This window comes from Crassostrea angulata, chromosome 9 (assembly GCF_025612915.1).
Source record: "Crassostrea angulata isolate pt1a10 chromosome 9, ASM2561291v2, whole genome shotgun sequence".
Lineage (NCBI taxonomy): Eukaryota > Metazoa > Mollusca > Bivalvia > Ostreida > Ostreidae > Magallana > Magallana angulata.
The window spans coordinates 15,456,969-15,483,468 of record NC_069119.1 but is presented as its reverse complement, the minus strand read 5'-3'; the positions used below and the strand labels follow the sequence as shown (position 1 = coordinate 15,483,468).

Genomic DNA, 26,500 nt, shown 5'->3' with positions numbered 1-26,500 from the left:
CGACTTGATATGAGTATATCAGCCTCGGACTTCGTCCTCGGTCGATATACTCTCAGTAGGTCTATAAAACCATGTATTGACTTCATCAAAAGACCGTAATAATAATATCATTGTGTATCATTGGTTTTATCTTTTAACATATTATAGTGTTGTTATAATACTCACAAAAGAATTGGGTGTAAGTCATGCAAATCGGAATATTGAAGTATTTTACTAATATCATATAATCATTCCATAAGATTTAAAGGTTACTCAATGAAATAATATAGTCATGCAGCTTTTAGTAAAATGCCTTTATATGCTTTTAATTACAACCTATAAAATGTCACACAACTCCAAAACATATTTTCATGAAATGCTTATAGTTTCACCAGGGGAACTTAGCAACATGAAGAAAGGGGAGAGGGCCGCCAACCCCTCTACTTTTTAACCACCACCCCCTCCCCTTCTTCTTATTTATAGAAAAGGTGCTATCCTTACAGTATGACCATCTCCACTTTTTGTCTAATCGTTCAACTTTTAATAACGATGCTACGTGCCAGTACCATGAAAAACCTAGCTTTATTTTAATCTTTTGGCAACTGTAATGTTAAAAAAGCACGCACATTGTGTTTTTTATCCGTGCTCTACCGCTTTACCTCTTTGAGGTCAGTCTGTTTTGAACCCGGAAGAATCAATTGTTCACGTTTTCTCGTTTCTGTTTTTGAACTTAGTATAAATCTTAATAGAGTCTGCCATTAACATTTTAAAGTACGACAAAAAGAAGACAAAAATAAAATGTTTTTGTTACAAGACACGATTGAATGCCTTCTTTTGTTTATGATGTCTTCCAAAGTATGAAAAATAACATGATTTTCAGAAACGTAACATTAACAAAACTGTTTTTTAAGGTGAAATTTGTATGATATATGAAAGCGTTAACAATTATTATGAACCTCTCTTCATGCATTCTGACACTGATAAATTTTGATTATTTTAAAATTTTAAGATTCAAGCCCCCCTTTCTCGGCGATTTGGGAATAAAGATATGTGATGTGTTTTGGGTGTTTTTGTATATCGAAATGGTGAAGAAAAGGTCTGTCTCTCTCTTCCATTTTGAAAACACGATACTAAGTGCAATGGCTACTCTATTGCGAACTATGCTATTAGCCTCTTTTCATTAAAGTCAAACAAAATCATAATGATATGTACATGTACAATGCATAAAAAAATAAAAAGGTATTTTTTATATTTCTTCATTTGGCATACACTTACATTTTGCGCTACCAATTGATGTTCCCTCGTCTTACTCAGCAAGAGCTCTGGTGACCAAGCATTTGAATTTCCCGCCGAAATTTGACACGCATCTGTCAGCGCCACCTTGTTGTTATCATTGTCAAACACTCGAACAGCCAATTCAAAGTTCCCGATAACCGGGCAGAATCGCTCGGACATGTAAATACTCCCGGAGTGTATATTCCTATGAACTATTCCGAACCGTCTCAGGTACAACATTCCGGATATAATCTGATATAACAAACCCAGAAAGAATTCATTGCTCAGTCCGTACAATGGGGCCGGAGCAACGCCTCTTTGTGCAGTAATGAAAGACTCGAGTGTATGGGAATAATGCTCCGTAACAATAAATAAAGCTTGCTTTGGGATTTCAATGGAATTCATGGATCCTCGCGGTTGGGGGACTATAACGGTTAGGAATCGGCGGAATCTCTCCGTCGTTCCACAGTAGCTGTGTATGGATTTCAAGAGGTTTGGGTGTTTTAGTCCTGCCAGGACGTCAACTTCGAGGTTTTTCCGATAACTTTGTTGAGGTGGAAAATACCCGAACATTGAGGAGTTTTGGTCATCGTTAAATAACTTCATCTAAAAAGACATTGACTCTTATGAAGCCATTTTCACTTACTATCTGAAGAAGTATGTTATTTATGCAGAATGACGATAAAGAAAAACAATTCCCTCAAATTATGAAATCGAGATAAATGTTAGCCTTTAAAAAGTGGTAACAATAAAATTTGAATAAAATTTTGGGAACTACGTGATAGTTTGAAATGTATAATATACCTTCAGATCACAGAATTTCCCAGATTTTAAATGTTTGATAAGGAATGTTAAAGATTCAAGACAAGAGGTCTCTGATTTGATTGGTCGATCGCCGTTCACTACATAATCAGTCCCGGGAAACCACTCCTTCATGGGCGTGTCTATCAACACTACGTCGGAAGGCGGGAATTTCAATTTCTGTGTCAACTTATCATTGAGAATCTTGAAGTACTCGTCTGAAAATGAACAAGTGGAATGCGGCGTTTTTGTAACTTCAGACATAAATTCCATTATGTAATCCTTTGTAGACGAAAATTCAGAATGGATATGAAATTTTTCCTCTAAAGCACTTTTCTGATCACTGAGTCTTCTACAAACAGTCTTATACTTTTCAAGTTCCTTGGACATTTCGCCATTACTTGCGCTGAGTTCTTTGATTTTGCTGTCTCTTTGAACGATGTCTTCGTTGAGTTTGACTAACTGGAGTTGAAGTTTTTCCACCAAAGCGAGAAGTGCCTCCCTGCTATCGTCTGTAGTCACCGAGTTATTGTTGCTAGTTCTTTTATAGAGGTCACTTTTACAAATATCGTGCTCTTGTGCCTCTATCGCTCCACAAGACCGCGATCTCTCCACGATAATATGGCTCTTTGGAGTAAAACATTCCGATTTTGCAGACATGCAATGTTCCGTTTCTCGAATACCTTGAAGAATTCCCGAATCAGAGTCATGAATGAAGAGTTTGTTAATCATTATTTCAGGGCAACTGTGAATTGTACTTTCACTTTCTCTTCCTTTGCTTTCAAATTCTGCAATGAAAAAGACAATTCTTCTGAAAAGAAAAGATCAAAGAACTGGAAATATTGCTTCTTCAAATCTAACATTCTAAATAAACACGCAGGTACTATGAATCAGAGCAAGTGTTTCCCGGCAAGCACTTGTCTTGCATTTTAAGCGACTAGTCTCAACCAGCAACCGAATAACATTCTGTATTATTTTTCACAGCATACCTTTCATTTTCTTGTATAGAAACTGTGCTGTTAAGGAGTGATTTCCCACTTCGGCTTCCTCGGACGCACATCGTCCTTTTTCGTTGCGTAGGAATACATCGGCTCCGCTCTGAACCAGTAATTTGACGATTTCGGCGTGACCCCGGTACGCTGACAAATGTAGAGCGGTGTTTCCGGTTTTGTTTTGGGTGTCTAACTCTGCACCACTGATAAAAAAAATATCAAAACATTTAGAAGGGTTCAGCGATATCTTCTTTCGTTTAAATAATATAAAAAAGAATTTCACATTTTACTGAATCGTGAAAAATCTTTTGATCGAAAAAAAATTTGCTTAAAATGTAGATTTATTGATATCTTCAAAGAAGTAACTAGACATGTATGCTAATACTCAGGCCCTTGTTTTTTGAAATAATTAATCAAATGTTTTCAACATGATATTTAATATTGAATATTGCTATTAAAATATTGCATTCAAATTACATAGTATTACCTACGGTATTAAAATTAATGATGAGCAATGCTGTTAGCTTATTTTTAAATCTGTAATTTAGCTTTGCAAAAATGCAATTATAGCAACTTGTCAGTACAGTCAAAATAGTCTCGACAGGACATAAAACAATTCACCTTTGAATCAGCAGCGTAACACACGCAATATGGCCGCGGTCACATGATGCATGCAGAGCTGTTGACCCCCACTTGACCTTAGCGTTGATATCCGGGTGCCGTTTGATCAACTCCGCACTTAATTTCGCGTAACCACGGCAACAGCTCCAGTACAGCGGAGTCGCATTATCTTTGTCCCTCTCGTTCACGGAGATCCCGTAGTTTAGACAGTTTAGCACAGCCTGCAGATCCCCAGTCTTCGCAGCTCCGATTATATCCAAACTACTCATTTTCCCACAGTTATAGTCTTTGAGGACATTGCGTTATCCCTTCTTCCGTATTAACAACTAAAAAACATTTATAGAAAATTATCATTCACTTTTTACATTCAAGAGGTAACCTAACCCAAATCAATATGATTTGAAATTTGGAAGTTTAAACATGCTTGACAGTTCAAAATAGCGATGTATTTTGGTTGACATTTAAGAAGAAGAGATCTAAATACCGTCCGGTATTGTTGGCAATCTCTTCCCGTCAGACCTATTTGAGAAGTGTTAGGAACCTAGGCCGAGTATCATTAAAAATGCATTTTGACGCCATCTCATCAGGCTCATGTTACAAGTTATGCCAACAGAATAAACATTGTTACTAATATAAGTTGAGTAATATGAACTACATGTAATTGTATTGTTTACGAATACTGGTGAGAGATCGAAAAAAGGAGGGCGGAAATAAGCTTAGAATAATTCTTAATGTCGAAACCTCAACGAAAATGTGAATCTATTTCTATCAATTTCTTTCCTCTTTCATAAAATATGCAGCAAATTCTGTATCAAATATATTCACACACACAAAAAAATGAATTTCAAAACATCATAAATTATAAGTGCTTTGACCTTATGCTATTCTCTCGCCTCGCTTGCTTGAAAATAAACACTACAATCTATGGTTACTTTGGTTAACACCCATATTATATGTCCCCTTTTCTCTGACGAGCGGAACCACACAAAGCGCCTATGCTATCATTGACAATAAACATTGTGTACTACCGGGTACTACTTATCAAGTCAAATTTTACGTGATGTTTTCACCTTATGATATCGTTTCGGTGTTCTGTTTTTTACTTTAAACTCAGGTTGATATTATAAACAGTGCGAGACATTTTTAAGAGAGCCGTGGTCACTTTTAGACTATATTTATCTCTAATGTATCGCCGCTGACAAACACATCTCTAGTAAATAAAGTAAAATAAAGTTATCGCAAGTAGAATTAAAGTAAAGCCCTCTAACAATCATCATGTGGCTCACCAAGGCTTTACTAAGGATTGAGATTTTCATTGGTTGAAACGATATTGGTTACCGCTTCACACATGATGGAATTATGTGTGACTGAACTCCTTGATAGAAGGTTCATCAAACTATAAACCGAGCCATAAGTGTTCACTTACATCAATTGGTAAACAACATTCAATAAACAAGTTTAATGGTTAATTTACGAGAAGTAAACAGCGTACATCCTGGATCTTGTTTATTTTGAACATTTAAGAATGGTATGCATTAGGCATGTTGTGTACATACCTACGGTAAATATTTAAATTGTTATAAAAAAATTTACAATTCCATTGTTCCAGTTTATATGAACATAAAATAAAAAAACGCGAAAAGTTGTTTCAATCTTTATTTTTTTCAACCATTGACAAGGAAGTGTACTGATGCATGTATGGATGCTAATTGCTTTGGAGAAAAAAAATCGGTAGGGGGCATGTACAAACCAAAATATCGCATATATCCGAGTTTTATTTTCGCGACCATTTTATATCAATATTAACATGAACACAATCAGAAAGTACGTTGTTTAGTTTACGTCTTTAAAACATATTTACATGTAAGTTGCTATGGCTAATTCTCTATTTTGATATTTCTGATTGATGAAAGGTTCACTTCGTATGACTGTTTTGAAAGGGGTTTTCCATCGTATAATAAAAGTCCTCAACCAACAAAGTAGGATTCTGCTGTAACTCCAGAAGATGTTGATGTTTTTAAAGGGGTCAGGGGGCTTCGTGTTCATTAACCTAACATAAAACCGAACCGTTTCGAAAGGCTTGTATTGGTATTTTTGCAACCAACACTCAAAATTGACGAGATGTAATGTCGATTAGAGTACGTCATAAAAACGTTTTGACTTAAACATATTTTAGGAATAATTGAATAAAAGTATTATTTTTCCTCTGACCCTTCTTGGTAAAACATTTCGGATCTTATCGCGCAGCCTCCTTTAACAAACAAAAGTTGTTTGGTCTGTATACATATAAGATAAACTCGTTTTAAGTAATGAACGACCTACTCAAGAAGAGTTGAACGATAATAAAGTAAAACACAATGTAACTTAAAATTGTTTAATTGTAAAAGAAAGGCACAAATCGCCAAAGATAGTCGTAAGCAGCCATGAACCACCCCCCCCCCCCCACCCCCCAATATAAACACTGCAAAAATGTATCGTGATTTCAGTCTATTTAAACTTATATCATAAAAGCCAATTAAAACGCTCACCTAAATAATTTGAACTCAGATGAAAAAAATAAGAGAATATTATCTACACTGATAAATTACGCTTTACTCAGTGCAACAAAGGTTTTTTTTTCCAATGAACATGATAACTATTGATTACAACTCCGCAATGCGTCAATAGTATTACAGTTCCTACCACATAACCAGCAGTTTCCGAGACCAGCTGAGAACATCGTACGTGCAATTTGATATTCTGTGATACACTGGGAAAGCTGAGAAGCTTCAAGCGGTCATTATTGAGGTTGGATAATCAACAAAAGACTCATCAAATCTACCTTAAAATTCTAAATATGACGCATGTTTAGCAGAATACTTTATTCTTTAATATAAAGGAATTAAAATTCATACAGAGCTTTCGTCACAAGGACATTGATACAGTCTAGAAATTGCTACATGTACTATCATTCAACCCCCTCCCCCTTAAAATGGAGGTTTGCCCGATACGGCCGGAAGTCCTGCATTCGACAATAAGCGAGTAATTAGGGAAGTGTCACACCATTGGCCATTTCGCCAACAAATGGAATGTATTCATACAAACAGGAAACTGAGTGAAGAGCGGTCTCCATTGATCAGCTGATATTATTGAAATCAAATGCTTCACATATATGTGCATCATTTAGTAGTGTTGCGTCATAAATTATGAATGAAAAGCTTTTTTTTCCCTTAGCGGACGCTCACGCAAGCCACATAAATGCTACTACATGTCGAGATTAATAAAATATGATTGAAATCTCTTTACTTTCAGGTTTGGTGCGGCTTCCTTTTTTTATACTGATTCTCCCAAAGGGTTTCTGGACATCCTATCGAATCCCGGCGGAAAATATTTTTTTAAATATGAGAATATTAATAGCTATGTTATTAATTTTTCATCATTTCCAAATATCAATTATTTTCATGAATGAGTGCAGCTTCAAAATGTCGATTTTCAAGCGTGTCACGGACGAAGACGATTTGCCATAGCGTCTGTGTCGATCAAGCGTCAATTGCAACTTCTCGGGCCTTTCCGGCAGGCTCGGGACCTGTCAGAAAGGCCCGAGAAGTTGCGATTGAGTCAAGCGTTTGGCGCACTAGTTAAAACGGAAGTTCTTAGTTCGCACCCTGTCGCCAAACGTGATATCCAATCATGCAGATAAGAATATCACAAATTGAGCGTCTATGTTGAAACAAAATTGACATCTAGCTGAAGGTTTAAGAGTCTTAACATATTTAAAGGCATTTCAGAAATCCCATTTTCAATACGTCTCGGTATGATTGACAGATTCACCGTCTATTATACTGTTTCCTGTGTTAGAATTATGCAATTCTTTTCGTTGGGGGCATACTGTAGATAGTCCGATTCGCTTGAAAGACCTATCGTATTGCAAAATAAGAATTCTGAAGATGTATGAACTGAATTTTCACATTTAAGGTTTATTTTTAACAATTCCAATACATGTACATCATTATAAAGCTATATGCAATTGTATAATTATGTGTATGTACATACATGTACATGTACTATTAGGCAGATAAAACGGATTAGCCCTGGACTATAGACTACAATAACACATACTCCCGGGATACAACCCTCCCTCGGAATGGCTTAGAATACATGTAGTTAAAACAAAAACCTACATTAAGTCTAATTAGATTTTGAAAAACTTAACTTTTTAAAGAAGAGATTCAGTGGTTCTACAGGTCAAACTGTTTGCGAATGGCAAAGATTTTTTTAAGCATACAACTGTCATGCACATAGTACATTATTTTGTCGTTAGAGAATCCAAAGCATGTTGCAAGACATTTTGCAATAGCGCATTTTTGTTTGTTCCTTAAATTGCAAGTTATTACTCTACGGTCTTGCAACTCGATTTTTCCCGCAGAGCTACGCCTCGTTCGAATGGCGTACATGTATATGTAGCTGTGAAAGTTAAAGCTTTTTGTAGACGTGCTTTAAACCCTGTTATCTAAAATACAGACTCTTTGACCATAGATAAAAATCACGGCTCGCCTTATTCTTTCTGTAATGCAAGCAATGTTAATGCATTTCACGTTTTAAAAACCTTCAATCATCGACAAAGCCATATTCTGACCCTTAACAATACGTGACCTCCCATATATCAAACACATACAGATTGTAAATTGAACGGATGATATCAAACATAGAAATCTTCATGCTCTGTGGGTTCAATTTAGAATAAAAAACCAACAAGGGTAAAAGTCAAGAATTTATGCTACCTGATTCAAATTATACGTAATATATTTGTACACTGCATTGAATTTTTTAAAGATTATTGTACGCGTATCGTAACGATGCAAATAACATTAACACATAAAAATAAAAGGGACGCGATTCTGAGAAAAATATATATAACAGATGAATATAAAGGATATAGCGAAGAGAGAATACCGTAACTAATGTAAGCTTTTTTAAATTAACGACATTCTCATGATTATCTACAAGTTTTTAAAGTCATTTTTTTACCCCAAAAGTTCCGTTTTTATGAATGGTGAAAATCTTTAAAAAATCACTTTTCATTAAAAAGGAAAAAATCTTCCATGATTTTGTGATATATAAGTCTTCAAGATTTAGAGAGAGTTACGAAGATATCTCGTAAGCAATTTAAGAATGAAATGCATTTAAAATAAATTTGTAAGACTTTTCAGTATATCGAATGCAGTGATTACGGAGCATAGTTTATAGCTTAACGCACGCGCAGCATCTGAGCACACATGCACTTTTTCTTTAATCTGTTGCCTAGAATACAATATATTTACAAATTAACGAAATCCATTGCGAGAAATTTGGCCATAATGTATATAATTAAAAAACTGATCGAAATATTCATAAGCGAAATATCCCGTATTCATGCACCTAAGATATAAATTAAGTAAAAACATTTATTTTACGTGTTCAAACAAGAGATAGCATACCTGATTAAGAATCAACGGTTATTCTGAAACCATCAGTTGGATTAGACACATGGGATACCTATAAAGAGATAGAAAGAAGAAGTGACACCGGTTTCTTTCACTCCAAGTAAACAAAAAAAAAATGAATATCAAAACTATATACATGTACCTTCTGTCCGTATCGGTAGCGTTAACGTTATCGACTATCCTAAATGCGGAAGTAAAATTAACGATAATTTTTTCTCTCTTTTTTTAAGGGATTTGAGCCTGCCTGGTTTTTCACTTCCTTTTTCGCTTTAACCTTCTATACCTTATACGCTAATTCTTGATAATCAACTAAACATACAAAAAAATCCAACCCCCCTTTTACCCATATGTTAAACAGACTTTCCATTGGTTGATTGTATTTTTTCCTTTACCTGTTTAGAGTTGTAATATCGATACACCTTATATATACCCTTTTAAAATTCACACTCATGATTCACGTAAATTTTCAATTCCATGTGAACTTCTCATGAAAATAAATCTAGGCTATATTGCAAAATTCATTTGTACTTCATGCACTTGCATGAACACTTCAGTTCGCGAATATTTTTTACACTAGAATTTCATGTGAGTCATTATGTGTACCATAGTAAATTTTCTGATAAAATATATCTATTTCAACATTAGAAAGCTATTATATAATATTAATGTTATAAAACACCCACTTCAAATTTATATAATGAAAAATTAGACAAATGGACCTTAAAATCAACAAGATTTGTCTGGGTTTTGAGCTAAGGCTGTTTATATTTCACTTGCAACCAGCGTCATTTTAAACTTGTTTGACGCAAGAAAAAGATAGTTATGTCCTACCAAAAGCCCAAGGTCTTGTAAAAATGGTTCTATACTTTGAGAGAGATATTATATCTCATATCGACAGATGTTGAGGAACACTGAATTTATTTTTTTTCTATTTTAATTATTTATTTATTTTTCTGCAAATTGGTTTATTTTCTGAGAAAATAACCCAATTTGCAGAAAAATAAATAAATAATTAAAATAGAATTATAAATAATTGATGAGTACATGCATGTATTAGTATATGTCGAGATCGAACGAACAATCGCTAAATCAAAATTAACTTTTACGAGAGAACAAAGTTTATTTTATAATTTGAAAACAAATTTATTTTTATCTTTATTCAGCTGATAACTTTAATTATAACTGTTTTACACAATATATGCATGAGCATGCATGTCAGTGATATTGATTTTTTTTTTGGGGGGGGGGGAGGATGTATAAGTATTAAATTATCAAGCGTCAATAAGAATTAGATGATTAACGTCCCTGTTAAACAGACGCGTCTTTATCTCCAGCATAACAGTTGGCGCATTGCCCACTCCTGTTACGCTAAATGCACTTAAATTCCCATTCAGGATATGTTTCATAACACAAAAAACTTCTGTTTATTTATAAAAATTGAAAGAAGAAACCCCACCTGAAAGGACCCTACTCCTTTCACATAATCTTACGCGTCGTCTATCATAAAATCCCAAATTTACGGACAAATTTCCTTAATCCAGTAAGAATCAAGGACATTGATTTTTCAATTCTTTCCCACTTCTTTAAAAAGCGTTATTTATAGAAGGAAAAAAATACCACACCTTCCTTCGATGTTATATAATGATTCATATAGAAATGCTGATTCACGTTAGTCAAGTACTTTAGAGACCCCCCCCCCCTTCCAAAAAAAAAAAAGATCCCCAACAACCAGACACTTAAAATTTGATATCTACCGACAGATATCGATTCATTAGGCCTTAATTTATTATTTATTGCACGTGAAAAAGCTTTATCTGAACCATGCAGACATTTTGGGGTTTCTTCCTCAAAAGTAGGTCAAGAACTGCAGTTCTTATCAAGTACTAGTAGAAAAAAACCACGTCAAAACTTATTAGATTTAAGGGGGGGGGGGGGAATTTGACATCATATTTACTTATAATTTTTATTTAAAAGATTTTTTAAGCTATAAACTATTATTTAGAAAAAATTATTTTAAAAGGTTAACATTTTCCTATATCTATAAACATAGCTCTTTTTGTTAAGGAGATCAATATAGTCTAGAAGTGTCCACAAAAATTAAGCCCTCTAAAGAAAAAAAAAATTGAATGGCGATTTGGACGATCCCTGTGTAAATATCATTTCCGAGGAAATATTTACTTTCACCAATTTTACGTTTAAAACACTTTTATCGAGTTCCGTATATTTTTCTGCGAATACTCGAATCACTTTTCTAGGACATTATAAAATCAATGATCATAACAAATTTTTTTTTAATTAAAATTTTGATCATAAATTTCCACGGGTTGCGTGAGTGTGTATTTATGTATATTTGTTGTGTATTTATTTACTTGTATATATTGATTTTCTCAGAAAAATAAAACTTTATCTAACTGTTTGGTCGATTTACATGTATTCTGCTAAAAGGTAAGACAAGAGAAAAATGTCACCGTTTCAGGACGGGTTAAGTAAACATTGACCCCGTAAACATGTTTGTCACCTTTGCTTATCCCGGAGTATGCAAACAACACACTTCATAGGGTGACCTTAATTGAAACAAGGTGAATTAAGTTAGTGAAATATGTATGTGTTACTTTAAAAACAATTATGAATTATTTTCTCTAGTACAAAAATTATGATTTCAATTGAAAATTACCGAGGATTATCATGCAAAAGATAAATATCCTGATCGGTTCATGCCAATTTTATGATGAATTACTTTTTATCTTAAAATGCAAATCGAGACATCTGTCATTTAAGTAATAAAATCGATTCTCTTACGTATAAAAAAAAAAAACCCGTCAATATCACGAAAACATTCTGTAAGAGAGAGAGAGAGAGAGAGAGAGAGAGAGAGAGAGAGAGAGAGAGAGAGAGAGAGAGAGAGAGAGAGAGAGAGAGAGAGAGAGAGAGAGAGAGAGAGAGAGAGAGAGAGAGAGAGAGAGAGAGAGAGAGAGAGAGAGAGAGAGAGAGAGAGAGAGAGTTGATTCATATTAATAAAAAAATAATGATTTCATGTACAAATTCTTCTTTTTTTTTTACATTGAGTAAATAATTATAAAAAAGTATAGATGCAATCTTACCTACTTGGCTCGCGACAATCCATCGGGTAATAATGCTGTTACCACTGACTGTGTGAGCGCCGTAGCAGACGATCTTTTTAACCAGGAAGTCGTGCCGTAGATTACAAAGGGAAATCCCCGTCGACTCTTTAAAAGCCCTATGTATAGTATACACACAGATAAAAGATGTATTGATAGCCAAGTCTAAAAGACTCGTTGAAATTCGCGGAAATAATCGTACTCAAAGAAACGTTTTTTAAAGTCTTTGAAATAAAAAAAAGGTTGTAGTGTCTTTTGGGGGAGGGGGTTCAAATATTCAATTAAGTTTCAGCTTTGAATTAAAGACACACCCAGTTTGCATTCAGTAATATATGACATCGGTAAAGTCATGGTTGCTAAATAAACAGAGTAAATATACACAATCCCCTTTTCATAGACTAATGAATTGTAAATCGTATATGTAAGCGATTGCCAAATCCGCTGATTTGCAATACTTAATACAATGTATATTATCTCTCAAATCGACAAGTAAACCTAGTCTCAATTTAATTCAAATTCAATTATGTATGAATGATCGCTTGAACAAAGGAGGAAAGATGATACACCAACATTTGAAAACCGAGCGATTCACTCTGTCAAAAATTCCCCTAAATTTATAGATTTATTTATATATCAGTTTCATCGATATAATATATATATCTTTCCTTCTTTGATATCATACGACCGTTGAAGGGATTAAATGTCAAATCAATTTTTCGCAGATAACGTGGAAGTTTTTTTGTGGTTTTTTTTTCAAATATCATACATGTACATGTATTTATGGATTTCGTTATTTTTTCCCCGAATTTCCTTTTTCTTTGAAGAAATACAAATGCCTTATCAATTTTATTTATTTATCCTTTTTGCGCAAGAAATAAATCTTCACATAATTTTGCAACAACTTACAGTCATGCGCAGATCTAGAGATGCCAAGGTTTTAGGATGGTCCAGACTCACCTATGGAAAATTTTAACAAAAGTAAGCCTTAGAACCCCCCCCCCCCCCGTCCCCCTTCACCCCGACAAACAAAATTATCCCTTATCCCTTGAACCCCCCTTCCTCAGTGCTCCCACACCCTCCTACGGAAAAAAAATGCTGGATTTACATAAAATTGCCTCAAAAATAAAATCGATTTTCTCAGTCCAAACATGCCATCTGGAATCAGTTAGGTTTGCTCTTTTCTTTTTTTTTTATCTCCGAGTTCATTCAAATAAAGATCATTGTTGGTGATTAAACATGCATAGCATTGATAAAATCTGTAATATTACATAATTTCCTTGGCTCTTGTGTCGACCAAATTCAGGAAATACTCTAAATGTTATCAATGAACGTCAGTCAGACCTTGTTCAATAGTTTTGTGTAATACAAACGTATACAAACTTGCTCCTGTATATTCATAATCATTTTATTGACACCCTGTGCCACCATGAATGAACCCTTTGTGACACTCTGTGTCAATGTAAATGAAACCAAACTATGCCACCGCGATTGAACTCACTCTATGCCACCGTGATTTAACACTCTATGACACTAAAAATAACCACACTCTATGTCACCGTAAATGACCACACTGTATGCCACCCTGAATGACCAAACTCTATGCCACCGTGAATGACCACACCATATGCCACCGTGAATGACCACACTATATGCCACCCTGAATGACCACAGTCTATGCCCCCGTGAATGACCACTATATATGCCACTGTAAATGACAACACTCTATGCCACCGAAAATGACCGCACTATATGCCACCGTGAATGACTATACTCCATCCCTCCGTGATTGTCTACACTCTATGCCATCGTGAATGACCACACTCTATACCACCGTGAATGATCACTCTCTATGCCACCGTGAATGACCACACTATATGCCACCCTGAATGACCACAGTCTATGCCACCCTGAATGACCGTGAAAGCCCACACTATATGCCACCGTAAATGACAACACTCTATGCCACCGTAAATGACCACACTATATGCCAACGTGAATGACCACACTATATGCCACCCTGAATGACCACAATCTATGCCACCCTGAATGTCCACACTCTATGCCCCCGTGAATAACCACACTCTAAGCCACCGTGAATAACCATACTCCATGCCTCCGTGATTGTCTACACTCTATGCCATCGTTAAAGACCACACTCTATACCACCGTGAATGACCATACTCCATGCCTCCGTGATTGTCTACACTCTATGCCATCATGAATGACCACACTATATGACACCGTGATTAACCACACTCTATGCCACCGTGAAGACCACACTCTATGTCATTGTGAATGACCACACTATATGCCACTGTGAATGACCACACTCTATGCCACCGTGAATGACCACACTCTATGCCACCGTGAATGACCACACTATATGACACCGTGATTAACCACACTCTATGCCACCGTGATTGACCACACTCTATGCCATTGTGAATTACCATACTATATGCCACCGTAAATGACAACACTCTATGCCACCGTGAATGACCACACTCTATGCCACCGTGAATGACCACACTCTATGCCACCGTGAATGACCACACTATATGACACCGTGATTAACCACACTCTATGCCACCGTGATTGACCACACTCTATGCCATTGTGAATTACCATACTATATGCCACCGTAAATGACAACACTCTATGCCACCGTGAATGACCACACTCTATGCCACCGTGAATGACCACACTCTATGCCACCGTGAATGACCACACTTTGTGCCACCGTGGATAACCACACTCTATACCTCCGTGATTGTCTACACTTTATGCCACCGTGATTGACCACACTATATGCCACCGTGATTGGCCACACTCTATGCCACCGTGCATGACCACACTCTATGCCACCGTAAATGACCACACTCTATGTCACCGTGAATGACCACACTCTATGCCACAATGAGTGACCACACTCTATGCTACCATGAATGACCACACTCTATGCTTCCGTGATTGTCTACACTCTATGCCACCGTGAATGACCACAATCTATGCCACCGTGAATGACCACACTCTATGACACCGTGATTAACTATGCTCTATACCATCGTCAATAACCACACTCTATGCCACCGTGATTGACCAGATTCTAAGCCACCGTGATTGTCTACACTCTATGCTACCGTGAATGACCACACTATGTGCCACCGTGATTAACCACACTCTATGCCACCGTGGTTGTCTACACTCTATGCCACCGTGAATAACCACAATCTATGCCACCGTGAATGACCACACTATATGCCACCGTGAATGACCACACTCTATGCCTCCGTGATTGTCTACACTCTATACCATCGTGAATGACCACACTCTATGCCATCCCTAATGTCCACACTCTATGCCACCGTGAATGACCACACCATATGCCACCGTGATTGTCTACACTCTATACCACCGTGAATAACCACACTCTATGCCTCTGTGATTGTCTACACTCTATGCCACCCTGAATGACCACACTATATGCCACTGTGATTAACCACACTCTATGCCTCCGTGATTACTGTCAGTCATGATAAGGTAGATTATTCAGCATTCACCCCAAAGGTAATTAAGAATGGAATTTTTTTGTAATAAAGGAAAGCGTACACAAAAATTTAAAAATCACGACATCGGTAATGAAGTGTTAAGTAAATATCTGTTAGCGACCATGCTAAATGTGTCGTATTTAAAGAAAGTGAGAGTATATCTGTCAAATTTATTTTTTAAAAAACCCACTTACGATGAGTATTTATATATATCTATTGTATGCATGTGGAACGTATCAACAGATTGAGGTTTACTACAGTTAGTTTGGGCACCATTACGATTCTATAAAATTAAAATACCGCTCTATAATATCACTAGTGGATCTTTTTTTTTGTAACCCGTCCTTTGCAAGTTCAAAAAAGAACATTCTGGAAAATTGGAGAAATTACTGAAGTAGGTCAATATTCTAAAGGAGTGGTTAAAGTATTTGTAAAAACCTTAAAGTAGCCCAAAGGTCCCGGAATTCGAACTGACGAAACTTTTCGATACCACATGAAGACATAAAATTATGGGGTTTTAATATCGGAGTGTATTAAAGAAAAGATCAAAAATAAAATGCTATGTGCAAATAAAAGGGCTTTTCATTGTGCAATGGTTAATGTGTTAATTTAAGGCATATGGTTAAAGTATTCTACACTTATATATACAACTAACAATCAGACGAGTAAGAATACTAGACTCAGCCTTATAGAACCATTTTAACACGAGCTTGGTCTTTGGGTAGGCGTGTTAAACAGCATTGGCCCGTCTATTTCATCGATGGCCATTCAGCCATGGCTCTTTGAAATCAACAAGATTTGTCTGGCTTTTGAGCTAAGATTACGCAATTGGTGCATATTTGGCTTGAAACCGCGTCATCTTCAACGTGGTGTGGCGCAAGGTAGAGATAGATACGCCCTACTGAAAGTCTAAGGTCTTGTTAAAATGGTTCTTATTCAAATTGCATATCAAGACCTCGCTATAAGGCAAGAATTTGAAATGAGTAAAACATTGCTTTGGTCATTCTTAAGAAATCTGGCAACCAAAGTCGTGTGTTTTGGCCCGACATTGGCACGATAAAAGAATTATCACAACTAACATTGGTTTGTATCCAGAGAGCAGAGTTCATTGATCGTGACCTAATTATAAAATACAAACCGGAACAAAGACGGTCAGATAAGGGGCCGCTTATGTCAAGTACAAGGACAATATAAAAAAGAAATGGCGATATACCGTAAAAATATCTCTTAATTCGTGGTTGGCAAATTCTGTGCATTCATTTTTCAAACGTTTGTTTAGATTTTGTTGACTTGATTTGATATGTGTAAGATGAATTAACATCAATGCAATTGTTAATTTGTGGGATCTTGGATAATAGGAAAGGGGTTTAAACAGTTAATATCAACGAAAATTGAGCCCCGCTGACAATGAAATAGACAGACCTACGTCACATTGCTGTTTAACTCAACTACCCATATTCCAAACTCTTGTTCAAATGGTTCTAGTAAAACAACGCTTGCTCCTGCATAAGATTCTTCTAACCAAACCGTTATCTACCATATATATGTCAAACCTTTGCAAATAGAACACTTTAGTTATCTTGGTCAAATTTTGTCTATAGTCCATGTTTTGTGAAACACATTTTAAGGATGTGCATTCTGTTATAACTGAAAATACTTGGAAGCACATATATTCGTTAGGTTAAAAGTTCGTTGTTTTGAAACTAAAAACAATTTCGTTGGGATTAAATTTCTTTAAAATCATTTATCAACACTGTATTTAGAAATTTGTCGTGGATTTAATTTTGTTCATTTATCTGCCAACGAAAATAACGAAATTAAATCTCTGCCTCTACAGACTTCGAGAAAGTGTAGAGCTTTCTTTAAAGTTAAATTTGGAAAAACAGTTGGTGTGGAAATCAGTGCGCCATATAGCCATTGCGCACATTTCCCGTAACATATTTTGTATTTCTGACTCCATATGAACCTGAAAGCTATTTTAAATGTTGGATATATACGTTTTATTAAATGAAATTTAATAAATTTAAATTATTAAATTTAATTTAATATACAGCTTACTCCACTTATATTGAACTCGCTTATTTTGAAATTCCGCTTATTTTGAAATAGAAATAAATCCCCAGATTTTACCTCTCATATTCTTTGCATTGATTTCACGGATATAATGAAATCGGTTATTTTGAAATATTGCTTATATTGAAGCCACTGATCGGTCCCCAAAGGTGATAATTAGTTGTTTTTATAACGGTTATATTGAAGTTCTCCCTGGCGGCTGTCGTCACGGTTGGTGACAGTAATTATGCCAGACTGACCGGTTGATATACAAAGGTGTGAATTGATAAGTTTCTCTTCATGTGTGTTTTTATACTTTTATTAAAAAGTAAAATTTATTCACTGTTTAATGTTTTGTTTTTACGAATACGGATGTATTAAGGCTAGACGTAATATGGAAACCCCACTGAAAAGAGATACCTTATCTCCGGACGCTCAATACAAACTAGTTATGTCTATTGATGAAAGAACAAAGCCTAAATTCGAAATAGCTAAGGATTTTGAGATTATCGCGTGTACACTTACGATGATATACAAGCAGCGTTCTATGGAACGCCATGGCTGCCTTATGTTAGATGATAATTATATGCTGTGGGTCTATTATTATATGCTGTGGTTCTATAATTATATGCTGTGGGTCTATAATTATATGCTGTGGGTCTATTATTATATGCTGTGGATCTATAATTATATGCTGTGGGTCTATTATTATATGCTGTGGATCTATTATTATATGCTGTGGGTTCAATTACATGCTGTGGGTTCATAATTATATGCTGTGGGTCTATTATTATATGTTGTGGGTCTATTATTATATGATGTGGGTTCATAATTATATGCTGTGGGTTCATTATTATATGCTGTGGTTTCATTATTATATGCTGTGGTTTCATTATTATATGCTGTGGGTTCATAATTATATGCTGTGGTTTCATTATTATATGCTGTGGGTTCATAATTATATGCTGTGGGTTCATTATTATATGCTGTGGGTTCATAATTATATGCTGTGGTTTTATAATTATATGCTGTGGTTCTATAATTATATGCTGTGGTTCTATTATTATACGCTGTGGTTCTATAATTATATGCTGTGGGTCTATTATTATATGCTGTGGATCTATTATTATATGCTGTGGGTTCAATTATATGCTGTGGGTTCATAATTATATGCTGGGGTCTATTATTATATGTTGTGGGTCTATTATTATATGCTGTGGTTTCATAATTATCAGCTGTGGGTTCATTATTATATGCTGTGTTTTCATTATTATATGCTGTGGTTTCATTATTATATGCTGTGGGTTCATAATTATATGCTGTGGTTTCATTATTATATGCTGTGGTTTCATTATTATATGCTGTGGGTTCATAATTATATGCTGTGGGTTCATTATTATATGCTGTGGGTTCATAATTATATGCTGTGGGTTCATAATTATATATGCTGTCGTTTATTCGAAACTAGCTATTCGAATTCGGATTTCTCGTTTTGGAGTTTACATTTACAAGCACTTTCAGCTGACACCAAGGACAATGGTCGTGTGACCTTGACTGAGACCCATATGCTAAAAATTGCTTTTCAGAACTTTGTTGTCGCCGGGCGCATAGTGTTTCACAAACACATCTTGTTTCAATTTATCAATATTATACTTTCAGACAAAGCAGAAAATGTGTTTGTGTTTTAAATCTTTTATACAATAAAAAATGATTAAAATACTGAGTATGCAAAATTGATTTCTTGTTTTATTTACTATTATCAACTATAATAATTTAAGCTTTACTATTAATCGTTGATGTTTTAAAAGATTCTTTAAAGGGAGTGTGCTATTAAAAATCAAGTACAAGCTTGAGAATCTATACTGTCATTTGAGAGTACGTTACTGAAAGTCCAAGTAGCTCAAAAAATTCTATGTCTCGGCATCTCTCTTAGCGCAGCCGTACGTGTTTGCTCACGAATTCTATCAGGACACATTTCTATAGTGCGTTACCTTTTCTATACATGTACGCAATGTTGAAAACACTATCTTTTATTTGTCTGAGGAACTGAAGTAGAGATGTGCATTCAGCCTCGCCCAATGCCCGGAAATCCAACACAGATTCAATTTTGCGGTATTTTATGCCACTGTCATCGAAGATTTGGGGGTACATAGTTTTTCACAAACACATCTTGTATTTATTTTGGTTAACTTGGCTTTTTTCCCTTTGAAAAACTACTCATAATTCATTAAATGACATGAATTTAAGATAAGAATTTTCTCTCTCTCTCTTAATAAATTTATGATGGCGGATCCATAAAAGAAATACAGTAACGGTGCATTTGGGGGCAAACAAATTATCAAATTAAAATCAGATGCGTTTGTGAAACACTATGCGTCCGGCGGCAACAAATTTCAAAAAAAGCAATTTTTTAGCATATAGGTCACAGTTAAGGTCACAAACTCATTATCCTAGGTGTCATTTAAAAGCACCTAATTAGTGAAGTATGCATACTAAATACGAAGTCTCTTTCTCCTATGGTTCAAAAGTTATGGCGAAGGTTAAAGTTGACAACAGACAGACAAACAGGACAAAAACAATATACGATTCGGACGCATAAAAATGTGTCCTGATAGAATTCGTGAGCAAACACGTACGGCTGCGCTAAGAGAGATGCCGAGACATAGAATTTTTTGAGCTACTTGGACTTTCAGTAACGTACTCTCAAATGACAGTATAGATTCTCAAGCTTGTACTTGATTTTTAATAGCACACTCCCTTTAAAGAATCTTTTAAAACATCAACGATTAATAGTAAAGCTTAAATTATTATAGTTGATAATAGTAAATAAAACAAGAAATCAATTTTGCATACTCAGTATTTTAATCATTTTTTGTTGTATAAAAGATTTAAAACACAAACACATTTTCTGCTTTGTCTGAAAGTATAATATTGATAAATTGAAACAAGATGTGTTTGTGAAACACTATGCGCCCGGCGACAACAAAGTTCTGAAAAGCAATTTTTAGCATATGGGTCTCAGTCAAGGTCACACGACCATTGTCCTTGGTGTCAGCTGAAAGTGCTTGTAAATGTACACTCCAAAACGAGAAATCCGAATTCGAATAGCTAGTTTCGAATAAACGACAGCATATATAATTATGAACCCACAGCATATAATAATGAACCCACAGCATATAATAATGAACCCACAGCATATAATAATGAAACCACAGCATATAATAATGAAACCACAGCATATAATAATGAAACCACAGCATATAATTATGAACCCACAGCATATAATAATGAAACCACAGCATATAATAATGAAACCACAGCATATAATAATGAACCCACAGCATATAATTATGAAACCACAGCATATAATAATGAAACCACAGCATATAATAATGAACCCACAGCATATAATAATAGACCCACAGCATATAATAATAGACCCACAGCATATAATTATGAACCCACAGCATATAATTGAACCCACGGCATATAATAATAGACCCACAGCATATAATTATAGAACCACAGCATATAATAATAGAACCACAGCATATAATTATAGAACCACAGCATATAATTATAAAACCACAGCATATAATTATAAAACCACAGCATATAATTATAGAACCACAGCATATAATAATAGACCCACAGCATATAATAATAGACCCACAGCATATAATAAAATCATCTAACATAAGGCAGCCATGGCGTTCCATAGCGTTCAGTAATATTTGAAGCGTTTGAGTGTGGTGATTTTTCTCTAACGTTTTTCTAAAACGTAAAAGAATGCGATCCGAGATTATGATGAGGTTTAAGATAGTAACAAAACGAAACTTACAAAACTTTCGGATATAATTCTAATCAAACTTTCAAGGACTAATGTTCCATGTAATCCGTTTATTGTAATAGATAAATGATGATCTAATAATTTGTTCGGGTTTGGTTTTCTATGCTTACATCGGGATTGAACTTTCCAAAATGGGGGCTTCACGTCAGTCAATTTCGCTTATATTGAAATACGGATATATTGAAATAATTTGCATGGTCCCCTGAATTTCAATATATCCGGAGTAGGCTGTAAGTAATTTAAATTTATTTTTAAAAGACGTTAGGCTTTGTCTAAAACGACTTCGAGCAAACTGGTGCACACTAATACTATTAAACATTTTTAAAGGTGAGATTTTTTGTATACATTTTTCAATGAATAAATATTGCACCAATTATACTTTTGCAGGGATTAAACAGAAAAGGACCAATGAAAAGAGTGCGCGCAATTACATTTTTCATATATAACAAAGGGACGTAACTGATTGCAAGTAAGGAAAAATGACTATCTTTATACAATCGTACGGTAACAGCATCACATGTCTATATAATTATATACATAGACAATTAATGCAAAACTATATAAAAAAAAATATTTCGAGTTTTACAAATTAAAAAAAAAATCTTTGCTGATGGGAAAAAACAGAAACTTAAAGCTTTCATGCTTAAACCCATATTTTACTGAAGTATCACCCTTAAGTTCGTTCAAGTAAGTGCTTACTTCTGTTAAGAAGAAATGTATTGTTTCCATTAAGTCAAAGGGCGTTTATTTTTTTGTAATTGGATACTGGATATATGAGAAATGGTACATGTACTATGCATTCCGCAAAAGGTTTCTTTTAATACCTAGCAATTTTTAAATTCCAATGAGTCCATGACTATTGGCAACTGAAAATTGTTAATTAGTAAATCTTTTAAAAGACAAAGGCTTTTTCAACGTTGTTAAACCGAAAGAACACTGGTGAAGAATCATTATGTTTAGTAGTATTACAGAAACAAAGTACCAACCGAAAGCAGGCCTCTCATCACGATATTTTTTTTCATTCTAGTGAGAAATCTACTAAAGTAACTGCTTCTTCAAATTGATGCACTTGAACATTTCCTCTTTTCATTTTTGTAAATGCTACAAATTGCGTATTTTAACCCTGCATTTCAGATTTTAGTTGTCGACTAAAAAACTGGTGTAACCAATTTTCTGTCTATTGGAATGAAGATAGGTCTGTAATGATAGACAAGTACGCCTTGTAAAATCGTTAGAACGCCGTGTGTTTGGACAAGGATATTAGTACACGGGGACTTTTATCAGGGCCAGGGTCAACACTAAGGTCATCGCATCCAAACTTCCGTGTCGATATCACCGATGTTTAATTTAAAAATCATTAAAGCACACAAGATATAGCTTGTTTTTAATTTCTGTCATTTATTTTCTGACAATATGTTATTGAATCAAGTTATTATTCGAAGTTTGTTGGTGACTTATACAACTAATTCTGAATAAAAAAGATTTTGAATTTCTTTTAATTCGCTGAATCAAAGGTTCACGTTTTACAAAATATGCCCTGTTCATTGTATACATTTTTTTTTTGCGTTAATTTAGTAGTGAGGTTTTTTTTACTATCATAAAATATTGATGTACATGTTCGTTTTAAACAGTTATGAAATAGGAAAACTATTACAAAGGTAGTAGAGATACGACAAGCGGATTGTAAAGGACGGGGTGAAATAATATTGACTGAAATAAACACTACTATAGGTGTGTTTATTTTGGAATGATACTTATTATCTACATGTACTTGTGACAACAGTACATCTGGTAGTAAAATTGTCGAATAAGCTGTTTCTGAAGTGTTTGATTAGATATTGGTCCCTTTAGAAAATGTGTAACACAAATGCTATAAGGTTGTAATAAAATTTACAACCCACATTGGGGGCAATGGCACAACTGTCAAACGGGGACTTCAACATGAATTTTATGTTGGCCTTTGTGAAACAGGAAGTTCATTTTTGATATGTATACTGCAATAAAACATTATCTTAAAACGTTATCTTAATGCATTTAATATCAGTTATTACATGTAGTTGTTTGTCAGGAAAAGCATCGGTTTCTTGCATGAACTAATATTTCCGAGCTCATTTATGAGGAATGAGGATTTAGAGGGAAGGGGTGGGTAGGGGTTATGCTACATAAGTATGTTTGGTATATCAAAATACCCAGTGCACCAGTGAAGCTTCAGTTCTGTAACCGTTCATGTTTAAAATAGGGACTCATGAATCAGTATTTCCTTTATGCGTTGTACATGTTCTCTGGAATCAATATATTTCGTGGTGGCTCAATTTTCGTGGAAATCGTAGGCACATCTTATCCACGAATAAACATCCTTCACGAATTAAAAAAAAAAATAATAAAGTAATTCGATGACCTTGCAACAACTGCTTTCTGTCCTTCCAACAAATATTTATTTAATATTATACTAGAATAGGGACTGCCAGAAATACATTTGGTTTTTACAGGTCTAATATCATCTTTTTTAATTAATATCATCTTTTTTAATTAATTTTATTATTCAAGTTTATCAAGATTATTAAAGAATATCAGAACCAACTAAAATAAAACCAAACTAAATTGTTCACATCCCCCCCAAAATCTTTGTTTGTTTACATGTACTGTTATCATTTTGGTACTGTTGCCAATATTAAGATACAGTGTACTTTTTGATTTGTCTGGAATTGTATGATACTAAGAAGTATACTATCAATAAAAATATCAACTTTCATGTTCTTTTAACTAAATATTTATCAAATAGTGTTTTAGGGTTCCTAATAGACTCAGAATCAGAAGACAGCGGGTAGTCTGTACCTTTGAGTATATCATTTTGTTACGTTTATCATTTTTTAGAATATTTATTGTATTGTTATAATTTTGTTTGATTGTTCGTTTTTAAGAAACTGAGTAAACATCACACAACAACAAAACAGTAATGGTGAAGTTTTTTTTTAAAAAACTGGACAGGAGGACAAGACAGAGATGACGTCACAATTTGCAACGATGTTTACGTTTTAGAACCATTTTAGCAAGACCTTGGACATTCAGTATGACTATCTATTTTTTGCGTCATCAAAAGTTAAAAACGACGCTGATTTCAAGCGAAATATGCCCCATTCTGTTGTCTTAGCTCAAAAACCAGACAAACCCTGTTGATTTCAATGTGTAATTATGGCTAAATGGCCAGCAATGAAAAAGACAGGCCAACGTCACATTGCTGCTTGACACAACTACCCAAAGTCTAATCTCTTGTTGAAATGATTCCAATATTCTTATTTGAGATTTCACGAATTATTTTATCTTCCCTTTAAAAACACCATGTTGAGTAAATCTTTAAATCTCCAAAATATCACAATATAGCATAACCTAGAATCGACCTTGAACCGTTTTAGATACTAGAAATCCCAACTGCGCAGTTCTTTCGGTGAAATATATATAATTCTGTGAACGATTTATCGGTATATTAAGCCAAAAGAATTCTAAATTTAAGAACTTTCACGTGTCACTGATTTTCTCCGTTCTGATTTTCTTTGAGCCTCGTCTTACAAAATATGAAACAGGCTTCATGAATCTAATAGTGAAGCACTTCTTGTAACAGTATACATGTATGTGATAATTATGTATCCGATGAATAATTGTAAAATAAAAAGTGACTCTTTATGGAAAGGACTTTTATAGATAAAGGCAGTGCCTGCTGCACATTCCATTCATGTTTTTTCTAAATAAAATATTGTTTAAGGAGGCTGGGTGGTCAAGAAGTTAACCATCAGATCTACCTTAAATTTTTTGAAATAATGTCTGAAGCTTTCTTTAATTTTGTATAGAAAAATTCCAAAAATAAAAGCTTTAAAGTATGAGCATTTTCCTATATCAGTACATAGAGCTCTTCTTCTAAAGGAGATCAATACAGTCTAAAAATGACCACAACAGTCCAGCCCTCTTAAATTTAAAATACGTTGCTTTTGCCAAAAACACGTCAAGTCCTTTTGAGAAGCCCCATTAGATTTAACATTTCTAACTGGTGACTTACTAGTATATCAAACATTTACTGAATTACCTTGACTTTTATTTTACCTGACGTGGAGCAAAGCATGCAAGTATTCAATATCTTAGTTCTATATTAGAAAGTAAGAAAACGATATATTAGAAAGTAAGAAAACGATATTTCGACAGATGATACCAGAAGGCAGACATTAAGCAATTATCTCATTAAAAGTATTATTTCATGGGGAAAACGGCGGGGGGTGTTGTAAACATAGTAAAATAGATAGAGTCATTTATAAATTAAAGCAATTAAATTTTAGTAGTTGGATAAATAGTATATTTCTTTCGAAAACAAGCAAACAACCAACCAACCAACCCCCCCCCCCCCAAAAAAAAAAAAAACAAACAAAAAAAACACGCAATAACCAAACAAAAAGCAAAAAATTAAAACACGAAACAAAAACAACTAAAAACTATAACATGTTGGCGTTCCATGCAGAATGACATGTAAAATATTTTACTTTACTTTTAAACTATTTATAGGGCAGTGTATTGATACTCTCCAGACCAAGGCATAAATTTATTGACAGCTCGTTAAGTGTTGAATCATTGATATTTCTGAACAGCTGTGACGGACTGTAAACAAATAGGGAGTTCTCCTCTTTCCTCCGCACACACACAAATCTTCCTCCTTGTCCCGGCTTCACAGATATGTAAATACCAATTTATCATTTAAAATTCACACAACAAATAATAGATCAATAATTTTGTTTAGGACGCGCCTCAAACACATATT

The 26,500-nt window shown here is 34.6% G+C and overlaps 1 protein-coding gene across 4 annotated transcripts in view; it reads right to left on the bottom strand.

The window, feature by feature from the left end:
• Window positions 1–26,500, bottom strand: part of LOC128162816 (uncharacterized) — a 48,925-nt gene that overhangs the window by 1,626 nt on the left and 20,799 nt on the right. The window contains exons 1-6 of one of the 4 annotated variants that reach the window (XM_052826197.1): window positions 12,232–12,373; window positions 9,125–9,182; window positions 3,669–3,994; window positions 3,045–3,250; window positions 2,059–2,843; window positions 1,255–1,860 (exon numbers count right to left, since the gene is read on the bottom strand). In XM_052826197.1, coding sequence (XP_052682157.1) covers window positions 1,255–1,860; window positions 2,059–2,843; window positions 3,045–3,250; window positions 3,669–3,937 — 1,866 coding nt within the window. In that variant the 5' untranslated portion in view covers window positions 3,938–3,994; window positions 9,125–9,182; window positions 12,232–12,373. Of the gene's footprint in view, window positions 1–1,254; window positions 1,861–2,058; window positions 2,844–3,044; window positions 3,251–3,668; window positions 3,995–9,124; window positions 9,183–9,272; window positions 9,359–12,231; window positions 12,374–26,500 lie in introns of those variants that run through there. The other 3 variants (XM_052826198.1, XM_052826199.1, XM_052826200.1) reach the window with 3 other exon arrangements.